We start from the raw sequence: 21889 nt of genomic DNA, 5'->3' as shown, positions 1-21889 counted from the left end.
AAAACCCTTTTGTTGTTGTTGTTCTTTTTTTTTTTTTTTTTAATTTTATTTTCGGGTTCTTAACATGTAGTATTTCATATTATTTAGGAAAACTTGCCGATTGCCATTAAATAGATCACACTGATAAACGAATAAAGAGCTCTTTTTAGCCATTGCAGAGATAATATGTAATGATAATAAGCTTATAGTAACCATCCTATGTAATTTCATTGTCTTAGGATTTTCAAACACTAGCAAGACTGAGTTCAATATGAATTTTAAGTCTGTTTGGAGAATATACATTACATTTCTAAGTGTTTTTTCTTTATGTTCAGAATTTACTCGAGTAGAAACATGGGTCGCCTGACTAGATTGTCCCTAGAAGTCTGCCAGAAACTGCAGCTTAACTGCCTCCCTCCTATTTTAATGGAGACTAACTACCCTTTGACTGTCTATGGACCAGAAATTCCCAGGGCATGGGCTTGTCTAAGAACTATGCGAAATGCCAGCATTCTGGCTCTACCTTATGTCTTAGGCAGCTTTACCCCCAGGTCGGCCCTAAGGTTAAATTGTCCTAGAGTTGTGCACATTCCCCAAAACTGTATGAGGTAAAGTCTTTCCTAAGCTTAGACCACTCCCAGAGGTCTAAAGAACTCCAAGAAACTGAAATAAAGATTAGGGTTGATTACCTCTTTGAAGAGGCAATTTTCCTCCTCTCGTTTCACTACCAAATTCATAGTGTTCCCAAAACCATTTGTATGCCAGGATTAACTATTGGAATTGACCCTTAAATTTAATTGACTATATAGTATTGGTGAGAGCATAAATTATTGGCAAAACCTTTTCAGAGTCTTGATGGTGTTTACCAGACACTTTCAAATTTTGGTCCAGCAATTCCTTTTCTACATGTTTAGGCTAATAAAATAATCACATGTATAATGATGTTGACGGTCAAAAAATAAACTAGAAAGAACTCAGGCCAGGCATGGTGACTCACACTTGTAATCCTAGCACTTCGGAGACCAAGGCGGGCAGAACGCTTGAGCCCAGTAGTTCAATCAAGACCAGCCTGGGCAACATGGCGAAACCGTGTCTCTACAAAAAATACACAAATTAGTCAGGCATGGTGATGGGCACCCATAGTCCTAGCTACTCAGGAGGCTGAGGTGGGAGAATCACCTGAGCCCAGCAGGTCAAGGCTTTGATAAGCTGTGATTGTGCTACTGCACTCCATCCTGGGTGACAGAGTGATACCCTGTTTCAATAAAATAATAAAATAAAGTAAAATAATTAAAAAACAAATACACACATAAAAATAAATGAGAACTCAAATATCAAACAATGGCTAAACCAGTTAAAATAAATCTATGCAATGACATTTTATATAGTTCTTAATATAATGTATGTAATGCAGAGATTTATTAGCATAGAAAAATATTCATAATGATGACTCAAAACATACCTATTATTCTGTTTTGGAAAGTGGGGGAAAAATTGTGTGTGTGTGTGTGTGTGTGTATACACATGTACATACATACATATACATCTTATTATTTTTTGAAATGGAGTTTTGCTAATTACTGCTATTTCACAATACTAGTTAAGGATGTTTGAGGGGTAAGCAGGCTGGAGTGCAATGGCACAATTTTGGCTCACTGCCACCTCTGCCTCCTGGGTTCAAGTCATTCTCCTGCCTCAGCCTCCCGAGTAGCTGGGATTACAGGCATGCACCACCATGCCCGGCTAATTTTTGTATTTTTAGTAGAGATGGGGTTTCACCATGTTGGCCAGACTGGTCTTGAACTCCTGACCTCAGGTGATCCACCCGCCTCGGCCTCCCAAAGTGTTGGGATTACAGGCGTGAGCCACCACACCTGGCCCATATACATTTTATTTTATTTTATTTTATTTTATTCTATTTTTATTTTATTTATTTTGAGACAGAGTCTTGCTCTGTCGCCCAGGCTGGAGTGCAGTGGCATGATCTCTGCTCACTGAAGCCTCCGCCTCCCGGGTTCAAGCAATTCTCCTGCCTCAGCCTCCCGAGTAGCTGGGATTACAGGCATATGCCACCACACCCAGCTAATTTTTGTATTTTTATTAGAGACAGAGTTTCACCATGTTAGTCAGGCTGGTCTTGAACTCCTGACCTCAGGTGATCCATCCGCCTCAACCTCCCAACGTGCTGGGATTACAGGCAGGAGCCACCACACCCAGCCCATATGCATTTTAAAAATAATCTTAATAATTGTATTTCCAATCTGTCAGCAAAATTGTCAATTCTACCATGAAGTAATCCAGAACCCCACCATTTTTCACTACACTCGCTACTACTACCCATGTCTAAGACATTCTCATATCTCTCGGATTATTTCCGTACCCTCCCGATTGGTTACTGCTTTTTCCCCCTTGCTTTTCTAGTCTACTTGCAATACAGCAGCGAGAATGATCTTGTTAAATTTAAATAAGGTCATTCCACTGCCCAAAAATCCCCCAAAGACTTCCAGTCCGTCTCAGAGTAAAGCCAGTCTTTATTTACAGTGGCCTACAAGGACCCGTCTGTTAGTCTAACCACCATTCCTTTTAAGAAAAATCATATACTGGCGGGCACTAGAATTTACTATGCTGTTTTTCTTTTTTCATGTAAGCACAGTGAAAAGAATAGCTACTCTAATTACTGCTAATTCACAATACTAGTTAAGGATGTTTGGAGGGGGATAAGCATAGTTTATTAAGCCTCTCTAATGGTTTTTTAAACTTTTATATCTTTTTTTAACACCTCATAAAGTTAATTATTTTTTAGTGTTTGCAAAGCCTATCTTGTAGTCACGCCTGTGTTTATGGTACTGTAGAATTCCAAAAGTTCATTTTACTAGTATCTCAGTACGCAGAAATTAAAAAAAAAGGAAAGAATATTAGATTCTTATAATGAAGAAACATAGTGATTTAGAGTTACACTTGAATGTATGTATGTACCTAGAGTACCTCCATGGGCTAAATACTTTGAATGTCTGATCTGTTATATAGGACCAGATTAGTTACATTAACTCTCGAACTCCGGGCCTGAAGTGATCCACCTGCATCAGCATCCCAAAGTGCTGGAATTACAGGTGTGAGCGACCGCACCTGACCCAAGTTACATTAACTCTCTAAGGCCCCTAGACAATTACATAATTAATGTTAGTCTTTCTGTGCTCACTTGTCTGTCACAGAGTTGCTTTTAAGCTGGGTGAATATGAATCCATGGGAGAGAGGATTTTGAGTGCCTCCTTTTAAGAAAAGCAATGGTCCCAAATCCAGATATATGAAGCAGGTAAATTAAAGGGTAATTATTTTTCCACAGACGGAGTCACTGCAGTGTTTTCTTAAATAGTTTCTTTCCAACTCTAGGCTATGTGTAAAGTAATATTAATATTTAACTGTATTTGATTCTAATGAAAAGAAATTGGCTTACAGACTTAGGAGAATAACAAATTATCTATTGGGGCTTATTGCAAAATAAGTGAATCATCCAACTTGTCTCAGCACCCAGAGACGGAACTGTTTAAAGCATTAAGCATTGTTTCATCTTGACCACGTTGGTCTCACAGACAGGGTCATCGGTCTTCTTCTTCTATGGTAAATTGATCAGGAAATCCTCCTTTGGCCTTTTATGGGACTGTCCCGGTTCATAATTCTGTTTGGTGTTTGGCTCCTTAGGCTTTCCAGTGGTGGAACGTCAGTGAAAAACACAGGCTTCCTTTGGGCTCTTTCCACTAGTAGGAGGAAGCCCTCAGATCTGGACAAAGACAAATTGAGGGGAAAAAACAGGTCCTTGGTGAAATGTCAAAGGAGATTAAACTCGCTGCCTCCTAGGCAGTTCTTCATCCAACAAAATTACTTTTTCCCCTTTGTTGTGCAAAGGGCACATGGACACACATACCATTGGTACTATATAGTGTAAACACAATCTAAAATAAGGTCTAGAGGGGAACTCACAGGCAGAAGAGCAGCAAAATTGCCCAACCCCCATCCTCTTGCCATTGTGCAGAAAAGTATGCTTAGTTGAGTCAGACAAGCTGGAACACATCATGGAAAGGACCCCCATAACTCTCTCTGTAATTACAAGGACAGGAGGCAGGAAACATCCAGGAGTCTGTGGAACAAAGGGAACTTTGTGGGTGACAATGTGGTCTTGTTAGAAAAAGGGACCCTCCAAAGCTCCACAGGTAGTATCAGCCTCTTCTTCCATTGAGCTAATTCAGATCTACAGTGCGAACTTTTTGCTGAGGTACCAAAGATACATCTGTATTTATCTCTTCTCACTCTTCCTTCCAGATATTTTTCTTAGTATTATGTGTTACTTGACATCAAAATCTTGTGTCTAAAGGGAAAGTTTTGGAATAAAACTGATTTGTTTTTCCCTTGGTTCTTTCACCTACATCTCGTTCAGCAAGTAATAAATATATGCATACGTACATATACATACATACATAGACATATATATATGTAGAGCAGCTACAGTCTAATGGAGGGAGGAGGCATATAAAATAATGATTGATAGATTTTAAAAGTGCGTCTTAAGTCCTGTGTGTAAATGAGTATTGTCCTTCTCAAAGTAATTTCTTCCTTTCCCACTATTTGGTCCCTCCCTGCAAACACAAGGCATTTAGTCAAGGACTTAAAGGCAGCTTTACATACTAAAAAATACCAACATTCTTCAACTTCCAAAACTGTCTGAACCAATCATTGGTTTCATGTGGTGTTTTTTGTTTCCAAGAAATTTCGGAAAGATGACTTCCCAGTTGTATTTATATACACCATATCTCCCAGATGTGGCTTAAATTTCTCAGTGATTTATCTTCCTATTCTTCAAGCTAATCATTCAAGTATATCTTTTGTGTTGATTGTGGTCATGGCAGTAATCATTTAATTTAACAAGTCCTGGCTTTTTTCTGTTGTTGAGGATTTCACATTTAATTCTGATTATTAGAAAAACATACAGGGTGGAGACCAAATGAAAAATGTACCTGAAAGCAGAACTAGAAATGAGGGGTGGACTGATGGGTTTTAAATATAAAAATGAGTTTTATATTCCAGAGACTTAAGTTTGCAAAGTTGTAAACTATCTAGCCTTATTGTACCCTTTTGTAGCAAAGAATATCCCTTTCTAGTTAATTCAGCCTGTTATGTATGTGTTTCATCCTGGCAGCCATTCATCAGGGCTCTGGATCCATACCACCAAGGTTCATATCCCAGCTCTACCATTTATTGGCCACGTAAATAAACCTTAATTTCCCCATCTGTAGTATTACTACAACTATCTACCTTATAGAGTTGTTATGAGGATTAAATGGATTAAGATATATAAGTTAGTTCCTTTTTTTTTTATTTGTGTGTGTGTGTGTGACAAAGTCTCACTCTGTCACCCAGGCTAGAGTGGTGCAGTGGCACCATCTCAGCTTACTGCAACCTCTGCCTCCCAGGTTTTAAGCGATTCTCGTGCCTCAGCCTCCCAAGTAGCTGGGATTACCCGCATGTGCCACTATACCCAACTAGTTTTTGTATCTTTTAGTAGAGATGGGGTTGGGGTTTTGCTATGTTGGCCACGCTGGTCTTGAACGCCTAACCTCAAGTGATCCACCTGCCTCAGCCTCCCAAAGTGCTGGGATTACAGGCATGAGCTACAGTGCCCGGCCTTGTAAGTTACATCTAAGTAACAGTGCCTGACCCACATGGTGAGCCCTAAGTAATCGTTAGTTATTATTTTTAAATTAATGTAATATTTCTAAGGACCCTAAATGGTTATTGCATGAGGAGAATAGATCTTTTTGTCTGGTATAGTCTTGGGCTTGAACCCATTTCAAATCCTAATTCCTCCGTACTTTCTCAATAACTCCAGACTTACCTTGATCTTGCCTCAAAAAACATTTCATTTTGTCAATAGAAACTATAGGCCAAGAGGGAAGAGGAGTAATTAGGAAGATGCTGGTGCAGCTTGTCAAGTATTTTAGTTTCCCAGTTTAAAATCTGTTAAATCTCCCTTGACTGGAGCAGTGGGGAAAAAAAAATCTGTTACATATGCATTTTATAACTGAACCTGTTATTGCTAGTAGCAATTCTGAAAGCTTTGGTTCATTTCCTTGGATTTTTTAGGAAGACATTTATAGTATCTGCAAATAATGATAATATAATATTTTTCTCTTTTCTAACTTGTGTACTTCATTATATGTTGCTTTGGCTAGAACTTTCAATATAGTAGCAGTAGTAATGACCATACTGACGTGTTAAAATAAATGTGTCTGGCATTTTTCAATTAAGCATATGGTAAATCTTAGTTTCAGATAAATATTCTTTGCCATATTACAGAAGTACTTTTTCAAAAAATATTCTTTTCCATATTACAGAAGTACTTTTTCAAGTTTTTATTAAACTTTTTAATAAAAAGATATACAAGTAGGAACTTATATATATATTCAAATTTTTTTTAAATTTTTTTTTCTTTTTTTCTTTTTGAGATGGAGTTTTGCTCTTGTTGCCCAGGCTGGAGTGCAATGGTGCAATCTCAGCTCACCGCAACCTCTGCCTCCTGGGTTCAAGCAATTCTCCTGCCTCAGCCTCCCGAGTAGCTGGGATTACAGGCGGCATGTGCCACCACGCCTGGCTAATTTTGTATTTTTAGTAGAGACGGGGTTTCTCCATGTTGGGCAGGCTGGTCTCGAACTCCTGACCTCATGTGATCCACCTGCCTTGGCCTCCCAAAGTGCTAGGATTACAGGTGTGAGCCACCACATCCAGACTTTTTTACATTATTAACTGAAGAAAAATAGATGCCCTTTACAGATTTTTTTAAGATTAAGAAACAAAAAGAAGTCAGAAGGAGTAGATCAGGACTGTAAAGTGGACGTCTAATGACTTCCCATTGAAGCTCTCACAAAGTTGCCCTTGTTTGTTGAGGAATAAGCAGGACATTGTTGTGGTAGAGAAGAAATCTGGTGAAGCTTTCCAAAAGGGTATTTTTCTGCTAAAGCTTTGGCTTTCTCAAAACATTCTCACGAGGAGATATTATCATTCTCCTTCAGAAGAGATAACATCTCCTTTGGCCCTTCAGAAAGTCAGCAAGCAAAATGCCTTGAGCATCCCAAAAACTCCTGCCATGACCTTTGCTCTTGACTGACCCACTGGTCTTCGGCTTGACCACTTCCACCTCTTGGTAGCCATTGCTTTGTGCTTTGTCGTCAGGACACACTGGTAAAGCCATGTTTCATCTATGGTTACAGTTATTTGAAGAAATGCTTTAAGAACTTGATCCTGCTTGTTTAAAACTTCCATTGAAACTCTGCTCTTGTCTGTAGCTGATCTGGTTGCAACGGTTTGGCACTCATCAAATGGAAAGTTGGTCAACTTTAATTTTTCTGTCAGAATTGTATATGCTAAACCAATTGAGATATCTGTGGTGTTGGCTGTTGTTTGTGCTGTTAATCATCATTCCTCTTCAGTCAGGGCACCAACAAGATGAATTTTTTCCTTGCAAATTGATATGGATGGTCTGCCACACTGTGGGCTTCACCTTCAACATCGTCTCGTCCCTTCCTAAAACAAGTTTTCCCTTTGTAAACTGCTGATTCCCTTGGGGCATTGTCCCCATAAACTTTTCATAAAGCATCAGTGATTTCACCCAAGCTTCACCATAAATTTGATGTTTGTTCTTGCTTCAATTTTAGCAGAATTTATGTTGCTCTGATAGGGGCTTTTTTCTAACTGATGTCTTACCCTTCTTAGTGCTTCAAATTAGATCCTGTTCAGACATGTTACAAGTTAGTATGAGTTTATTTTGGTGCAATTTTTTTTTTAAATCCACGCATAGGTTTTTCATAATATGCATTTTCCATAAACTTTTTGAAGACCCTTTGTGCACGTGTGTATGTGTATATGAAAAATTAGGCTGTGCTCAGTGGCTCATGCCTGTAATCCCAGCACTTTGGGAGGCCAAGGTGGGCAGATCACTGAGATCAAGAGTTTGGGACCAGCCTGGCCAATATGGCAAAACCCCATCTCTATTAAAAATACAAAAATTAGCCAGATGTGGTGGCTCACACCTGCAATCTCGGCTACTTGAGAGGCTGACTCAGGAGAATCTCTTGAACCCAGGAGGCAGAAGTTTCAGTGAGCCATGATTGCACCACTGCACTCCAGCCTGGGCGACAGAATGAGACTCTGTCTCAAAACAAAACAAAACAAAAAAACAAATTGAACTGTGGTCAGTATTTATAAACTCTCCATGGTCTCATTAAATTTTCTACAAATACGTCAAAAACTGAGATAGTAATGTTAGTCAGTTTGTCCTTTATATCTAACTAATGTTTTGTTGCGTATTTTGATGTATTGTGCTGGTCCTAAAGATACCTATTTGTTCTATTGCCATATTCCTATTGGCAACCAACAATACTGAAAATGGCCTTTGTTCTTATTAATCCTTATGGCTTTAGTTCATTTCCACTTGATGCTTATATTACCACCCTGCTTTCTTTATGTTTTAGTTTTCTTGTATTTCCCTTATTATCTTCTTGCATGTTATTTTTGATATGTTTATTATAAATAACATAATTTGAGCAACTTAGTTTACTTAAATTTGGGGAGATGTATTTGGTCTTCTTTTACCTTATTTTATGTTTTTCATGCTTTCTTGTCACTTTTTTTTTTAGGTCTTTCGCATAATTTATTTATTGGGTTTTTCTCCCTGGTAATTTCAACACTCTATTAATGGTGACCTTTGAATTAAATTCACACATAGGGGGGGTGTGTGTGTGTGTGCATGTGTGTGTGTGTGTGACTGACCTTTTTACCTCGGATGAAGCCGTCCATATCTTTGGATGTCTCCTATTGGAAGTTGAAAATTTTAACTTCCTTTCACTTTCTTCTCCCCACTCAGTTTTTACAATGTCTCAATCTGGCATTTTTTATTCCAAGTTCTCTTTATTTTTAAATAATTTTATATTATATGTGTTCACTTTTAAGAAGTATTTTCCATACTTTATTATTTTATAACCATTTTGGTATAATAGCTAAGAGTGGCTGCTCTAGTGGACTATTTGGATTTGAATTCCAGCTCTATGACCCTGGACATACTCTCTACTTTAGTCTTCTCTCTTTTTTTTTTAACTGGAGACGGATATTAATAGTACCGACGTCACAGAATGGTTGGGAGGATTAAGGGTTATATATATAATCCTGGTTATATATATAATAGGTTAATTATATAATCCTGATTTATAATAAGCATGTCATAAATGTCAGGTGCCATTATTATTATTGTATTAATAATGATTATTTGGCCAGGCAAGATGGCTCACACCTGCAATCCCAGCACTTTGGGTGGTCGAGGAAGGAGGATCACTTGAGCCCAGGAAATCGAGACCAGCCTGGGCAACATAGCAAGCCCCTGTTTAAAACAAAACAAAACAAAACAAAACAAAACGATTATTTAAACTTAAGACTGTTTTATTGATTTTATTGATTTTATTTTATTACCTAATTTATTGCTCACATCTTAATTTACCTCATTTTCCTGTCTTTATTTCTTTATTTTGATTAATTTTTCTTCTTGTTGGCTGAATAATTTTCTCAGTAGGATTGGCAGACTTTTTCTTAAAGGGCCAGATAGCAAATATTTTAGGCTTGTGGGTGATAATGTCTCTGTCACAACTACTCAATTCTGCCCTTGTAACTCAAAGGCAGCTATAGACAATACATAAACAAATAGCTAGCTAGCAGGTTACCAACCATAGTTTACCAACCCTTGTTCCAGACTTTCGTTACTGTTTCTTGTGGAATTTTTATTAGGAAGGTTATGTGGATTATACAATTTCAAAGTCCTTGCATGTCTGAGAATATCTTCTGTTGCTAATGTAGGTAAATGATGACTTCACTTTCGAGGCTGGGACTGGAAGTGGGGAGGTAGAGAGGGTCTCGCTATGTTGCCCAGGCCGGAGCACAGTGACATGATCACAGCTCACCACAGCCTCAACCTCCCCAGGTTCAGGTGATCCTCTGACCTCCTGAGCTCAAGCAGTCTGCTTACCTCAGCCTCCCAAAGTGCTAGGATTGCAGGCATGAGCCACTGCACCTAGCCTGACTTCTCTTTTATGGAATTCTTAGATTACAGTTGTTTTCCCTTAAGACTCTTTGGAACTTGCTCTGTAGTTTTCAAGTGTTGTGGAGAATCATGATACAACGTAATACTTTCTTCTTCCTGATAACTAATTTCTTTTCCTCCTGGATGACTGAGGATTTTTTTTTTTTGTCCTTGGTATTCATCATTTCACCAGGAGAATTTTTTTTTCAATTATATGTTAAAGGAGCAGAGCTAAGAAGAACTAGATTAATGCATTTACATATCATTAATTTTAGCTACTTTAGATTGCCTTATTGTCTTGTTCTCCCACTAAGGAAATTTCTGGATATTGTTATTCTGAAAGTTAGCCATGTAAACTTCTTGCCATTTTATCATTTCAAATTGCACATCATATGGGAAACTAGATATTTTAAATGGCAGAATGCTGTTTTACATTATGTAGTCTGGTCCCCCTGTAGTACAGTTTCATGGGAGTATACAGCTGCACAACCACAGAAAACACATTTAGGAAGTAGTCTAATTTACTCTTGTTTAAGCATGTTAAATCACTAAATGGTTTGAAACTAAAACTTATGGTATAATCAAAACATTGTTAACAGTGTTTTAAATTATAATTCTAGCACAACCAGAAGAAAGAAACTTGACTTTAATTTTATTGAATAACACAGTGTCTTTTGTAATCAATTACAGTCTATGTGGTTTTTTTGTTTTTTGTTGTTTTTCTGAAGCAACAAATCCATAATAGGTGACCTCAGTACTGGGGCTGTGCACAGCAGGATGTGGGGCAATAGCCGAGCAGTAAGCCTCCCAGGGTTCAACTGTACTGCTCCGCTTCCCTGCAGTGGCCTTCTTTGCCTAAATATAGCTCTGTAGGTGACAACCACAGAATCAGAATCCTCTGGGCGAGCGCATGACTGTCCCACCATGCCCATCCTCCTCCTAAGTTCCTGAGCCAGCCCTTTCATGGCCGCCATGCTTCCTCCATGCTTTCTCAGTGGCTGGCTTACTAAGCAATATCAGAATTACACAAAGTCCTGAGTAATCATCTGGATAATGTGGTTGATCTCGTGTTCCAGCTGCTTTTCTGCCTCAGGGCTTGGAGAGCAAGCAGCATTGGGATGAAGCATTCTAGGTGCAGTTGACCTGCAGCCCCCAGACAGTGGCACAGTGGCACCACTAGCAACACAGACAGAAGGCACAGAAGCCACACATTGACCAGAAGCTGGACAACCAGGAGCCAGCCAAGCAAGATGCCTTCCAGCCATCTGGTTCTGGCTATTCAATGGGTTATTGAGGCTATTGCTAGACCCAGCTGGGGTCTCCTAGAAGTGGGGTAGTTTCCTTGTCTTCATGGCTAAAAGGACCCAGTGGCTCCCCGAGATGATTGCCCTCTTTCTGTTTTATTTTAGAATTAGAGAAAAGGGGCCAGGCGTGGTGGTTCATGCCTGTAATCCCAGCACTGTGGGAGGCCAAGGCGGGTGGATCACTTGAGGTCAGGAGTTCGAGACCAGCCTGGGCAACATGGTGAAACCCCGTCTCTACTAAAAATACAAAAATTAGCCAGGCATGGTGGTGCATGCCTGTAATCCCAGCTACTCAGGAGGCTGAGGCAGGAGAATCGCTTGAACACGGGAGGTGGAGGTTGCAGTGAGCCAAAATCACGCCACTGCACTTCAACCTGGGCGACAGAGCAAGACTCTGTAAAAAAAAAAAAAATAAAATAAATAGATAAATAAATATATGTATATATATATATATATATATATATATATATATATATATATAGTGCATTTATGGGGGCATTGACCATTTAAAGTACCCCCCAGACGAGGGCTATTATGATGTTGAGGTTTTGGAAGCAAGTTCTAAGAAGCCTTTTTAGAGACATGATAATAGTTTATATGTATTCAGAGGGCCATCATATAAATGAAGAAGCAGATTTATTTCTCTAGAAGATTAAACTATGACAGTTTTTAGGAGCTACACAGGGTAGATTTGGACTGTGCATGAGGAAAAAAAACAGCTCATTTAATATGGTCAACAATGTTTACACCTCAGAAGTGGTGACCTCTCCCTCAGAAATAATCAGAGGCTGTGTGATCATCCTTACAAATTCAGTGGAAAGCTCATCATTGAATAGAGGAACATTCTGGAAGTTTTTTTCAAAACTCAGATTTCTCTGACATTGCATATCAATTACCTCATTTATCCTCTAGCATTCTAAAACAGGAATGGGACAGGTAAGAATTCTTTGATAGGAGAATCAAACCAATAGAAAATAAGAAACTTGTTTAGAATCTAACCTATTCATTTTTTCATCATTCCATCAGTGCTACCAAAAAATAATGTAAGGCAGCAAATGACTCATTAGGTTATTGGAAAAGCCAGAATTAGAACTTTAGTTCAACCATTCCTACCCGTACCATTCCTTATGCATTTTCTATTAAAGAACAGTGAGAGAAATAGCCATGAAATCAACCAGTGAAAGTCTCAGGACAGCTAGTGTTTATCTGATTATGTGACTCAATACACATAGAAAAAGATGTTTTTTTCTCTTTACTAAAACAAAACAGAAAAAATGTGCTTCAGGAAACAGTGTAGAGTTGTCATTATTATTATCATGATTGTCAATGGTGGAATAATATTATAGAAACAGACTTGTAACCAGAACAGACCTAATGTAGCTCTGTATCCTAGTAGCAAAGATTATTAAGGAAATCTAAGTGAAAGGTGTATAGTAACAAACTTTGTGTAGGGTCTTATTGTTCTAATCAGTTTCAACACTTGTTGAGACCATTTTGGAAATCGTGTAGAGAGTAAATTATGCTGTTTTAGCAGGGGGGAAAGCCTCACTCTTCACTCTAAGTAGCCTAGCATTCAAAAGAATTCCTTTTTCAGGGTGGGCGCCGTGGCTCACGCCTGTAATCCCAACACTTTGGGAGGCCAAGGCGGGTGCATCACTTGAGGTCAGGAGTTCTAGAACAGCCTGGCCAATATGGTGAAACCCCGTCTCTACTAAAAATACAAAAATTAGCTGGGGGTGGTGGTGTGCTCCTGTAATCCCAGCTACTTGGGAGACTGAGGCATGAGAATCACTTAAACCTGGGAGGCAAAGGCTGCAGTGAGCCAAGATCATGCCACTGCACTCCAGCCTGGGCAATAGAGCAAGATTCAGTCTAAAAAAAAAAACAAAAAACAAAACAAAAACCAAAATTCCTCTTTCAGAACCTTTCTATGGAAACAGATTATGAGTTAGAATAAACACAGGATGCCATAAGCTTTCCAAAACAACTAGATTTAAAAATTGCCCTGAAGGCTACATTTGAGAGGAGACAAATAAGTTTACAAGAGAATCACTTGACATCATATACTGTGTAGCATGTTTCACTTAAAGGAAGCTTGTTTTTGGCTTGTTTGTCCCATATGCTTTGACATGATCAGCCAATGAAATTGAATAGGCTGAGAGCTCTTTCTAGAAAGACTGGCCCTGAGAGGCTGGTGAGGCCCAAGTGAGCATGTCCAAGGCTGCAGCCCAGCTTGCCTCAGCAGTGGCCCGAGCACAGGTTCATGGCCTCTGTGGTGTCAGTGCATGTACTTTAACAAGCACTCTCAGTTGCTCCACATAAAGCCAGTACTTTGAAAGGAACTATACCAGGATAAAAAGACAGAGAAACCTCAAGCATTACAGGGTATACTTTGTTTGGTAAAGTGTATTTAACCTTAGTTGTAGGAGGTGATATTAACCATAATATGCTAGAATAACTCATTCAGTCATTTAAATGATCTGGGCACATGCCTTCATGGAACTCACAGGACAGTAAGACTACAAGATCCTGATAAAGCTGAAGTTGTAAGCAGTCTGTGTCACCTCTGTAATTGTGGAGAGAGGGAATGGGGATACTGCTTTAATTCATGTATGGGAGCATATTGACTTGGCTCTTATCAAATGTTTTCCTATTTCTATTAATTTGGGCTGTATTCCTCTGGATATTGTGATGCCGCTTCCTCTGTCACTGCCTCCTTTCCTTTTCGTTGCACTTTAAACATTGGCTTCCACCTGCAATCTACCCTTTTCTTGACCTTCTCGTCACTCCTCAGTTTTGCATGGGCAACTTCCTTTCAGGTTCTTTGCAGCTAGCCACTTGTATGCCCATAAATCCCAGCTTAAACCTCTCTCACTGAGCTTTAGACCCATATTTCCAGCTGTCTCCTGAACATCTTCATCTGCATAAGCTGAGACCCCTTAAATTTAGCAGATCCCGTCTGAAATCATTTTATTTCTCAAACATTTTACATCTATTTGCTCTCTTTCTTCATGCCATGCAAGCTACACAGTAGTCTAAGCCAGTCATGCTGTCATTCCTTTTCACTCTCAACTCATCACAGCTAACTAATCATTAAGTTCTATAATTTCTGCCTTCTTTGGGTATCTCAAATGTGTTCCCTCCTCTCCATTACCACTGCCATCACTGCAGTTCGCATTTTCAACATTTAAAAGGGCTTCTGATCTTCTTTAAAGCTGGCCTTTCTTTTCCAACTCATTCTTCACACAGTAGCTGGAGAAGTCCTTTATAATTGCTTGATTGTGTCACTCTCCTACTTAAAACCTTCAGTGGCTTCATATTTTCTGCCATTGTTACATTCTCAAGTATCTACAGGAATTAGGCAAATAACATATATGAGTGAAGTGGGCCAAGTGTGACAAAATAAGGAAGAATAAGAGAGAACATTTCCACCTGAAGAGATTTATAATCAGAAGTTTAAAAAAACATGACAAACCAGCCGGGTGCTGTGGCTCACACCTATAATCCTAGCACTTTGGGGGGCTGAGGCAGGAGGATCATTTGAGGCCAGGAGTTTAAGACCAGCCTGGGCAATGTAGTGAGACCACATCTCCACAAAACATAGAAAAATTATCCAGGCTTGGTGGCACGCACCTGTAGTCCTAGCTACTCCAGAGGCTGAGGCAGGATTGCTTGAGCCCAGAAGTCTGAGGTTGCATTGAGCTATGACTGTGCCACTGCATTCTAGCCTAGGTGACAGAACAAGACCCTGTCCCAAAAAACAAAAACACATGACAAACCTATCTGAGAGTTTAATGTTGCCTGTGGATCTTCCATTTACTACGGTCAAGCCTAAACTCCTGAGCATAACACAGGCAGTGTTTCTGTGATATTGGTTATCTCCTTGAGATGATCAACTTGGAATGTTCAGCTTTTGCAGAGACTGACATAACCACTGTGTCATGTTTTGTTGCTTAGTTTTTAGGTCAAATCGTGTCAGCATGAAGAGTGTGTGTTTATCATTTTAAGTACCTCTATGTTCACATTAGAGGCCTTGGAACATAAGGAAAGTTTGTAGGCTTTGGAGTCAGTGTTGACTTAAGTTCAATTCCCACTTCTGCCAAAAAGGAGCTGTGTGATTTTTGAGCTAGCCATTTAACTGCTTTGAGCCCCAATATCCTCCTCTGTTTAAACAATAAAGAAATGAAAGTTTTCAAGATTGAGAGTATGAAGTCAAATAATAAACACCTCCAATTATCTAGCTCAATGCCTGCCACATAGTAACTCCTCAGTAAAATGTAACATTCAGACAGGTAGCAAAAATTTGAGAAGTGACAACAAATATACAAAACTAATTCCCCCAGCTGCATCCTTCCCAGCAATTGAAGGCTGGGTCATGGTGGCTCACACTTGTAATCCCAGGACTTTGAGAGGCCAAGGTGGGAGGATCACTTGAGGTCAGGAGTTCAAGACCAGCCTAGCTGACATGTTGAAACCCTGTCTCTGGCCTAAAGGAAAGCAAACCTATTGGAAGTCAATATCAAGTGAAGCAGACAATTGGAAGCTGACACACACATGATTCACCCAGGCAACTAAAAACCAGGAGTTTCCAGCCTAGCTGCCTAACTACCTGAAAATGGAATTTGAGCCCAGAAAGTGTTTCTGTTGACAAATTCATGAGCAGGATGGGAATATGGCCTCTCTAACAATTATGCATAATATACAAAGTTCATTTTACTTTTTTCTCTGCATAAAATCTTAACTTTTTTCATGTAAATGATGTTAACTGAAATTTTAATTCACTAGTATAAGGACACATAGAATATTTATTTTGGTTTATTCTCTAGAGCTGTATAAATTTGAAGCACCAAAGGAAGGAAGTAAACAACTTAGTTTTCTTTATCAGAACATTTAGTATGGGAAGGGAGGAGGGCTATTGAGTTTATGTTTTATTCCAATGCACAGAGTATATTAATGATATTATGACTGATCTAGGAACACTAAAGAAGCCTTGAAAAGCTTTCATCATTAAGGGAAAGTTTTGTCAAGCTTTGCATTTTTTCATTTTGTTATTTAAACTTCAGCTTAATTTTACCATTTAAGTATATTTAGTAATTTGTGTATGCAGCTGACATGATTGAAATAGGGGGCTGAGGCCAGACGCGGTGGCTCACACCTGTAATCCCAGCACTTTGGGAGGCCAAGGCGAGTGGATCACTTGAGGTCAGGAGTTCAAGACCAGCCTGGTCAACATGGTGAAACCCCGTCTCTGCTAAAAATACAAAAATTAGCCAGGCATGGTTGTACATGCCTGTAATCCCAATTACTCGGGTGGCTGAGGCATGAGCATCACTTCAACCCTGGAGGCGGAGGTTGCAGTGAGCCAAGATGGCACTACTGCACTCCAGCTTGGGCAACAGAGTGAAACTGTCTCAAAAAAAAAAAAAAGAAATTAAAATAGGGGGCTGAGTACCTTACAGTATACTTTTCTGCCTTACCATAGAGCTGTAGTGATAATGAATAAACTAATAAAAGAAACCAACTTGAAATTATCCATGTTGGCAGGGTGACATGCCCAGAACTCCTGACTGCACTTACAACAAAGAGACTAGAAAGAACAAAGTAGAAAGCTGGCTTGTTGTGAGGGTAAGACTAAGATGTAGTGTTTCAACTTCTTACTTTGCAGCAATATGTCTCACACTAGACATACTTTCTTGCCCAGATAAGTAATACCATATTGAAGCAACAAAACGTTAATATTACACAGCTAAGAAGATGGTGTCTCTGAAAGCAAAGCTAAACCATTTAAGGCAAAGCATGTTGAAACAAAAAGGTAGACAAGTGCTGTCTTTACTGGCCGTAGTACTACTCTTTTTTGGTTTCAAGGAGTATTCCTAAAAGGGTGATCTCAATAAATGCAGTTTCATTTTCCATTTATTGAGACTTTGACTCAGTCACTTTTATGGTGACTTTGATATTACATTTTAGTGTTTAGCCTTTTGTTTTTCTTTAAAAAGGGATTTATTTTTGGTCAATGCCTTCTAAATATTTTTTTTCTCTCCTCTGCAGCTCCTCAGAGAAATTTTGAAATTGCCTTCAAGATGTTTGATTTGAATGGAGATGGAGAAGTAGATATGGAAGAATTTGAACAGGCAAGTTCTCCTGGAGAGTTCCTCTAAATACATTAATATTTAAAATACATTTTCATGTGCCTTGGAGTTACCTTAGCCTTGGTCAGTATACTCAGAGGCTATTCCAATTTTTGAAGTACCTAAAATGTCATTTCTCAAAATTATTCTTTGAACAGGTGGGTTGGTTTTATTTGTTTGTTTTCACTCTAAATGTAATGAATTATTTGAACATACCGTTAAGGTCACGGTTGCTCCGATTCTCCAACATAAATTGGGTTATAATGCCTCTAACTGGGAAGCTAAATTATGGCAATTCAACATTTACCAAAAAGCTGCTATGTGCTAGGCAGTTCCAGAATACAAGGACTACATATTTTCTTAAAGGATTTCTATAAGAGAAGGAAAAATGGTGCCATACCATTTTTGACTATAGTAGGTGACAATTTCAAAATCCTAGGAATAGATTACATTTCCATAGAACTACTGCCATTGGAGAACCATGGTGCTTCTCCAGATACAGTTATTATGATTGCCAGAAGTGGTCTCAAAACAGAAAAACTGTATGTATAGGAAAAAGCATTTTTTGTATTCTCAAAATGAGGAAAGGGGCAAATATTCCAGGAAGTGGGAGAAAGTATCAGGTACATTATATAAGGTAAGAAACTGGGCTGGACACAATCACTCATGCTTTTAATCCCAGCACTTTGGGAGGCAGAGGCGGTTGGGGGACCACTTGAGGCTAGTTAGCCTGGGCAACATAGTGAGACCCTATCTCTACAGGGGGAAAAAAAATTAGCTGGGATTGGTAGTATGTGCCTGTAGTCCTAGCTACTCCGGAGGCTGTGGTGGGAGGATCACCTGAGCACAGGATTTTGAAGTTGCAGTGAGCTATGATTGTGCCATTGCACCCCAGCCTGTATGACAGGCAAGACCCTGTCTCTTTTTTTTTTTTTTTTTTTTTTTTTGAGATGGAGTCTCGCTCTGTCACCCAGGTTGGAGTATAGTGGCACAATCTTGGCTCACTGCAACCTCCACCTCCCGGGTTCAAGTGATTCTCCTGCCTCAGCCTCCTGAGCAGCTGGGATTATAGGCACCCACCACCACACCCGGCTAATTTTTGTGTTTTTAGTAGAGATGGGGTTTCACCATCTTGGCCAGGCTGGTCTCGAACTCCTGACCGCAGGTGATCCACCCACCTCAGCTTCCCAAAGTGCTGGGATTATAGGCATGAGCCACCACACCTGGTCATGAGAGAGTTTTTGAGTCTCCAAAACAAATGTTCATCCTTTCCTGAACAGAGATTTTCTAAGAGGATCCCAATTATAAAGTTGTCAGGCTGTCTGTGTTAGAACCGTAATTCTGCTACTTGCCAGCCACTTGACCTTGAGCAAGTTATTTAATTCCGTGTGCTTCAATCTTATTTATAAAATAAGGATAATAATAGCACCTATAAGATTATTGTAGGCTGGGCGCGGTGGCTCACGCCTGCAATCCCAGAACTTTGGGAGGCCAAGGTGGGAGGATCACTTGAGGTCAGGAGTTCAAGACCAGCCTGGCCGACCTGGTGAAACCCTGTCTCTATTAAAATACAAAAAATTAGCCAGGCATGATGGTGTGTACCTATAGTCCCAGCTACTCAGGAGGCTGAGGCACGAGAATTGCTTGAACCCGGGAGGTAGAGGTTGCAGTGAGCTGATTTTGTACCACTGCACTCCAGCCTGGGTGACAGACAGAGACTCTGTCTCAAAAAAAAAAAAATTGTTGTAAGCATTAAAAGAGATAATTATAATACAGAGTAGGCAAATAGTAAACAATAGTTATGATTCTTACTTTTCTATGTTTATGTTTTCTCACTTCCTAATATTTTTCTGGATGTGGGTTTGATTCTGTATTAGGTTCAGAGCATCATTCGCTCCCAAACCAGTATGGGTATGCGCCACAGAGATCGTCCAACTACTGGCAACACCCTCAAGTCTGGCTTGTGTTCAGCCCTCACAACCTACTTTTTTGGAGCTGATCTGAAGGGAAAGCTGACAATCAAAAACTTCCTCGAATTTCAGCGTAAACTGCAGCATGATGTTCTGAAGCTTGAGGTAGGTCTTCCTTAGACTCAGTAGATCCATCACATGTGGAGCTGATGGGCAGGAGGGCCTGTACTATAGGCATTCTTTCCGTTTACCTCCAGCTGTGAGAACTGATTGATTTGAAGCTTATCAGTGCTTTATAAACTGACAGCAGATAGGAAACAACATGTTCTGTGAAAATGTCATGAAGTGAAGTATTTCTGGAATCGAAAACCAAAAACCTCTAAATTGAAAAATCTTAGCTGTCTTTGTATGTTCCGTTTGTGGAGAAAGAAACTCAGGGGTCACAGCAGTTCTCAATCTGAGCATATATTCCTGCTTTTTTGTTTATTGTGTGGAAGACACCAGAAGATGGAAATGAAGAAGGATGGATAATTGCAAAGGTAGTAAGAGCTGGAAACACAAAATGTCAGAATAAAAATATGTGTGCTTAATATAAAATATATGTGCTTAACCAGGCACAGTGGCATACACCCATAGTCCCAGCTACCCGGGAGGCTAAGGTGGGAGAATCGCTTGAGCCCAGGAGTTTGAGAGCAGCCTGGGCAACACGGTGAGATCCTGTCTCTTTAATTGTTTAAGGCAATGTTGCTGAGAGTTGCAAAGGTATCTTACTGTGTTTGGGGATTTACAAGTTTACTTTTCCATTTAAAGTTTAGACCATCATGCTATTCTAGCTATTCTGTTCCATTCAAAACATTGATCAAATGCCTTCTATATGTATTTTTGTCTGGAGACAAAAATCTAGTCTCTAATTTCTTGACATTTTTAAAAATTCTCTTACACTGGTGTTTCCCAATCTCTTTTCTTTTTCTTCTTTTTTTTTTTTTTTTGAGACAGTCCTACTCCATCAGCCAGGGTGGAGTGCAGTGGCATGATATGATCTTGGCTCACTGCAACCTCCACCTCCCAGGTTCAAGCGATTCTCCTGCCTCAGCCTCTCGAGTAGCTGAGAGGCATGTGCCACCACACCCGGCTAATTTTGTATTTTTATTAGAGACGCAGTTTCACCATGTTGGCCAGACTGGTCTTGAACTCCTGACCTCATGTGATCCTCCTGCCTCGGCCTCCCATAGTGCTGAGATTATAGGTGTGAGCCACCGCACCCGGCCTCTCTTTTTCTTTTAACACACGCCCTACCTTAATATTATTTGGAATTTCAAAACATTAACTACTATAACTAAAACAGGTGAAAATATTGGAGAAAGGTGCTATGTTGTTTTTAAACTATGTATGTTACTTCTGTATCTGCTTTCCCATGTTTCCCCAAGATTCTTATATATGATTTCACCTTTTCCACCCACTTGGCTCAATTGTGTTGTTTCGTTCAATGTCGTTTTGTTGTAACACTGATGAGCGGGAACAAATTGATTTCCCCCTAGAGCCACTTTCTGTGCGGAGTCCCCTGTCTGTTTGAGTTTTCCCTGAGTACTCCGGTTTCCTCTCATATCCCAAAGATGTACATGTTCGGTGCACTGGAGTGTCTAAATGGTCCCAGTCTAAGTGAGTGGGTGTGTGTGAGTGTGCCCTGAGATGGAGCGGCATCTTGTCTGGGGTGGGTTCCTGCTTTGCACCCAGAGCAGCCGGGATAGTCTCTGATCATCCTCCATCCTGAACTGGAATAAGCATGTTAGAAAATGAAAGAATGCAAATTATTGTGAAATAAACTCATGAAGTAGATGATAAACAACGCAGTGCAAAAGCTCTCAGTGAGACTGCCATATTGGTTATTGTTTATGTTTGAACTTCATGGTAGGAGGAGGTACTTATTACAATTTTCACTTTGCAAACATTTATTTCTTGATTTAACCCACCACCACTATGACCACCGACATCTAATCACTAAAAATTGGGTAAATGACTATCTTACTTGTTTTTATCAATCTTTCTTAGATCTATATATATAGCTCACATTTATTTCAGTGTTTACTATTAGAAGTGTTTTGGGTCTTTATTTAGAAATTTGGTGATGCTTTTGTTTTCATTTTGAGATGGAGTCTTGCTCTGTCTCCTGAGCTGGAGTGCAGTGGCGTGATCTCCACTCACTGCAGCCTCCACCTCCCAGGTTCAAGCGATTCTCCTGCCTCAGCCTCCTGAATAGCTGAGATGACAGGCGTGCCCCACCACGCCCAGCTAATTTTTGTGTTTTTAGTACAGTCAGGGCTTTACCATGTTGGCCAGGCTGGTCTCGAACTCCCAACCTCAGGTGATCTGCCCACCTCGGCCTCCCAAACTGCTGGGATTACAGGTGTGAGCCACCACTCCCAGCCATGCTGATGTTTTTGTGACCAGAAATGT

The 21889-nt window shown here is 39.8% G+C and overlaps 1 protein-coding gene across 2 annotated transcripts in view; it reads left to right on the top strand.

Moving 5' to 3' along the window:
• MICU1 (mitochondrial calcium uptake 1) overlaps positions 1–21889 on the top strand; it is a 264649-nt gene that overhangs the window by 134988 nt on the left and 107772 nt on the right. For both annotated transcript variants that reach the window (XM_003815973.5, XM_055092954.1), the window contains 2 exons: positions 17446–17528; positions 19403–19600. In XM_003815973.5, coding sequence (XP_003816021.1) covers positions 17446–17528; positions 19403–19600 — 281 coding nt within the window. The remainder of the gene's footprint in view (positions 1–17445; positions 17529–19402; positions 19601–21889) is intronic.

This window comes from Pan paniscus, chromosome 8, assembly GCF_029289425.2.
Source record: "Pan paniscus chromosome 8, NHGRI_mPanPan1-v2.0_pri, whole genome shotgun sequence".
Classification (NCBI taxonomy): Eukaryota; Metazoa; Chordata; class Mammalia; order Primates; family Hominidae; genus Pan; species Pan paniscus.
Note: the sequence above shows the minus strand (reverse complement) of the source record. Positions and strands in the feature narration are given on the sequence as shown.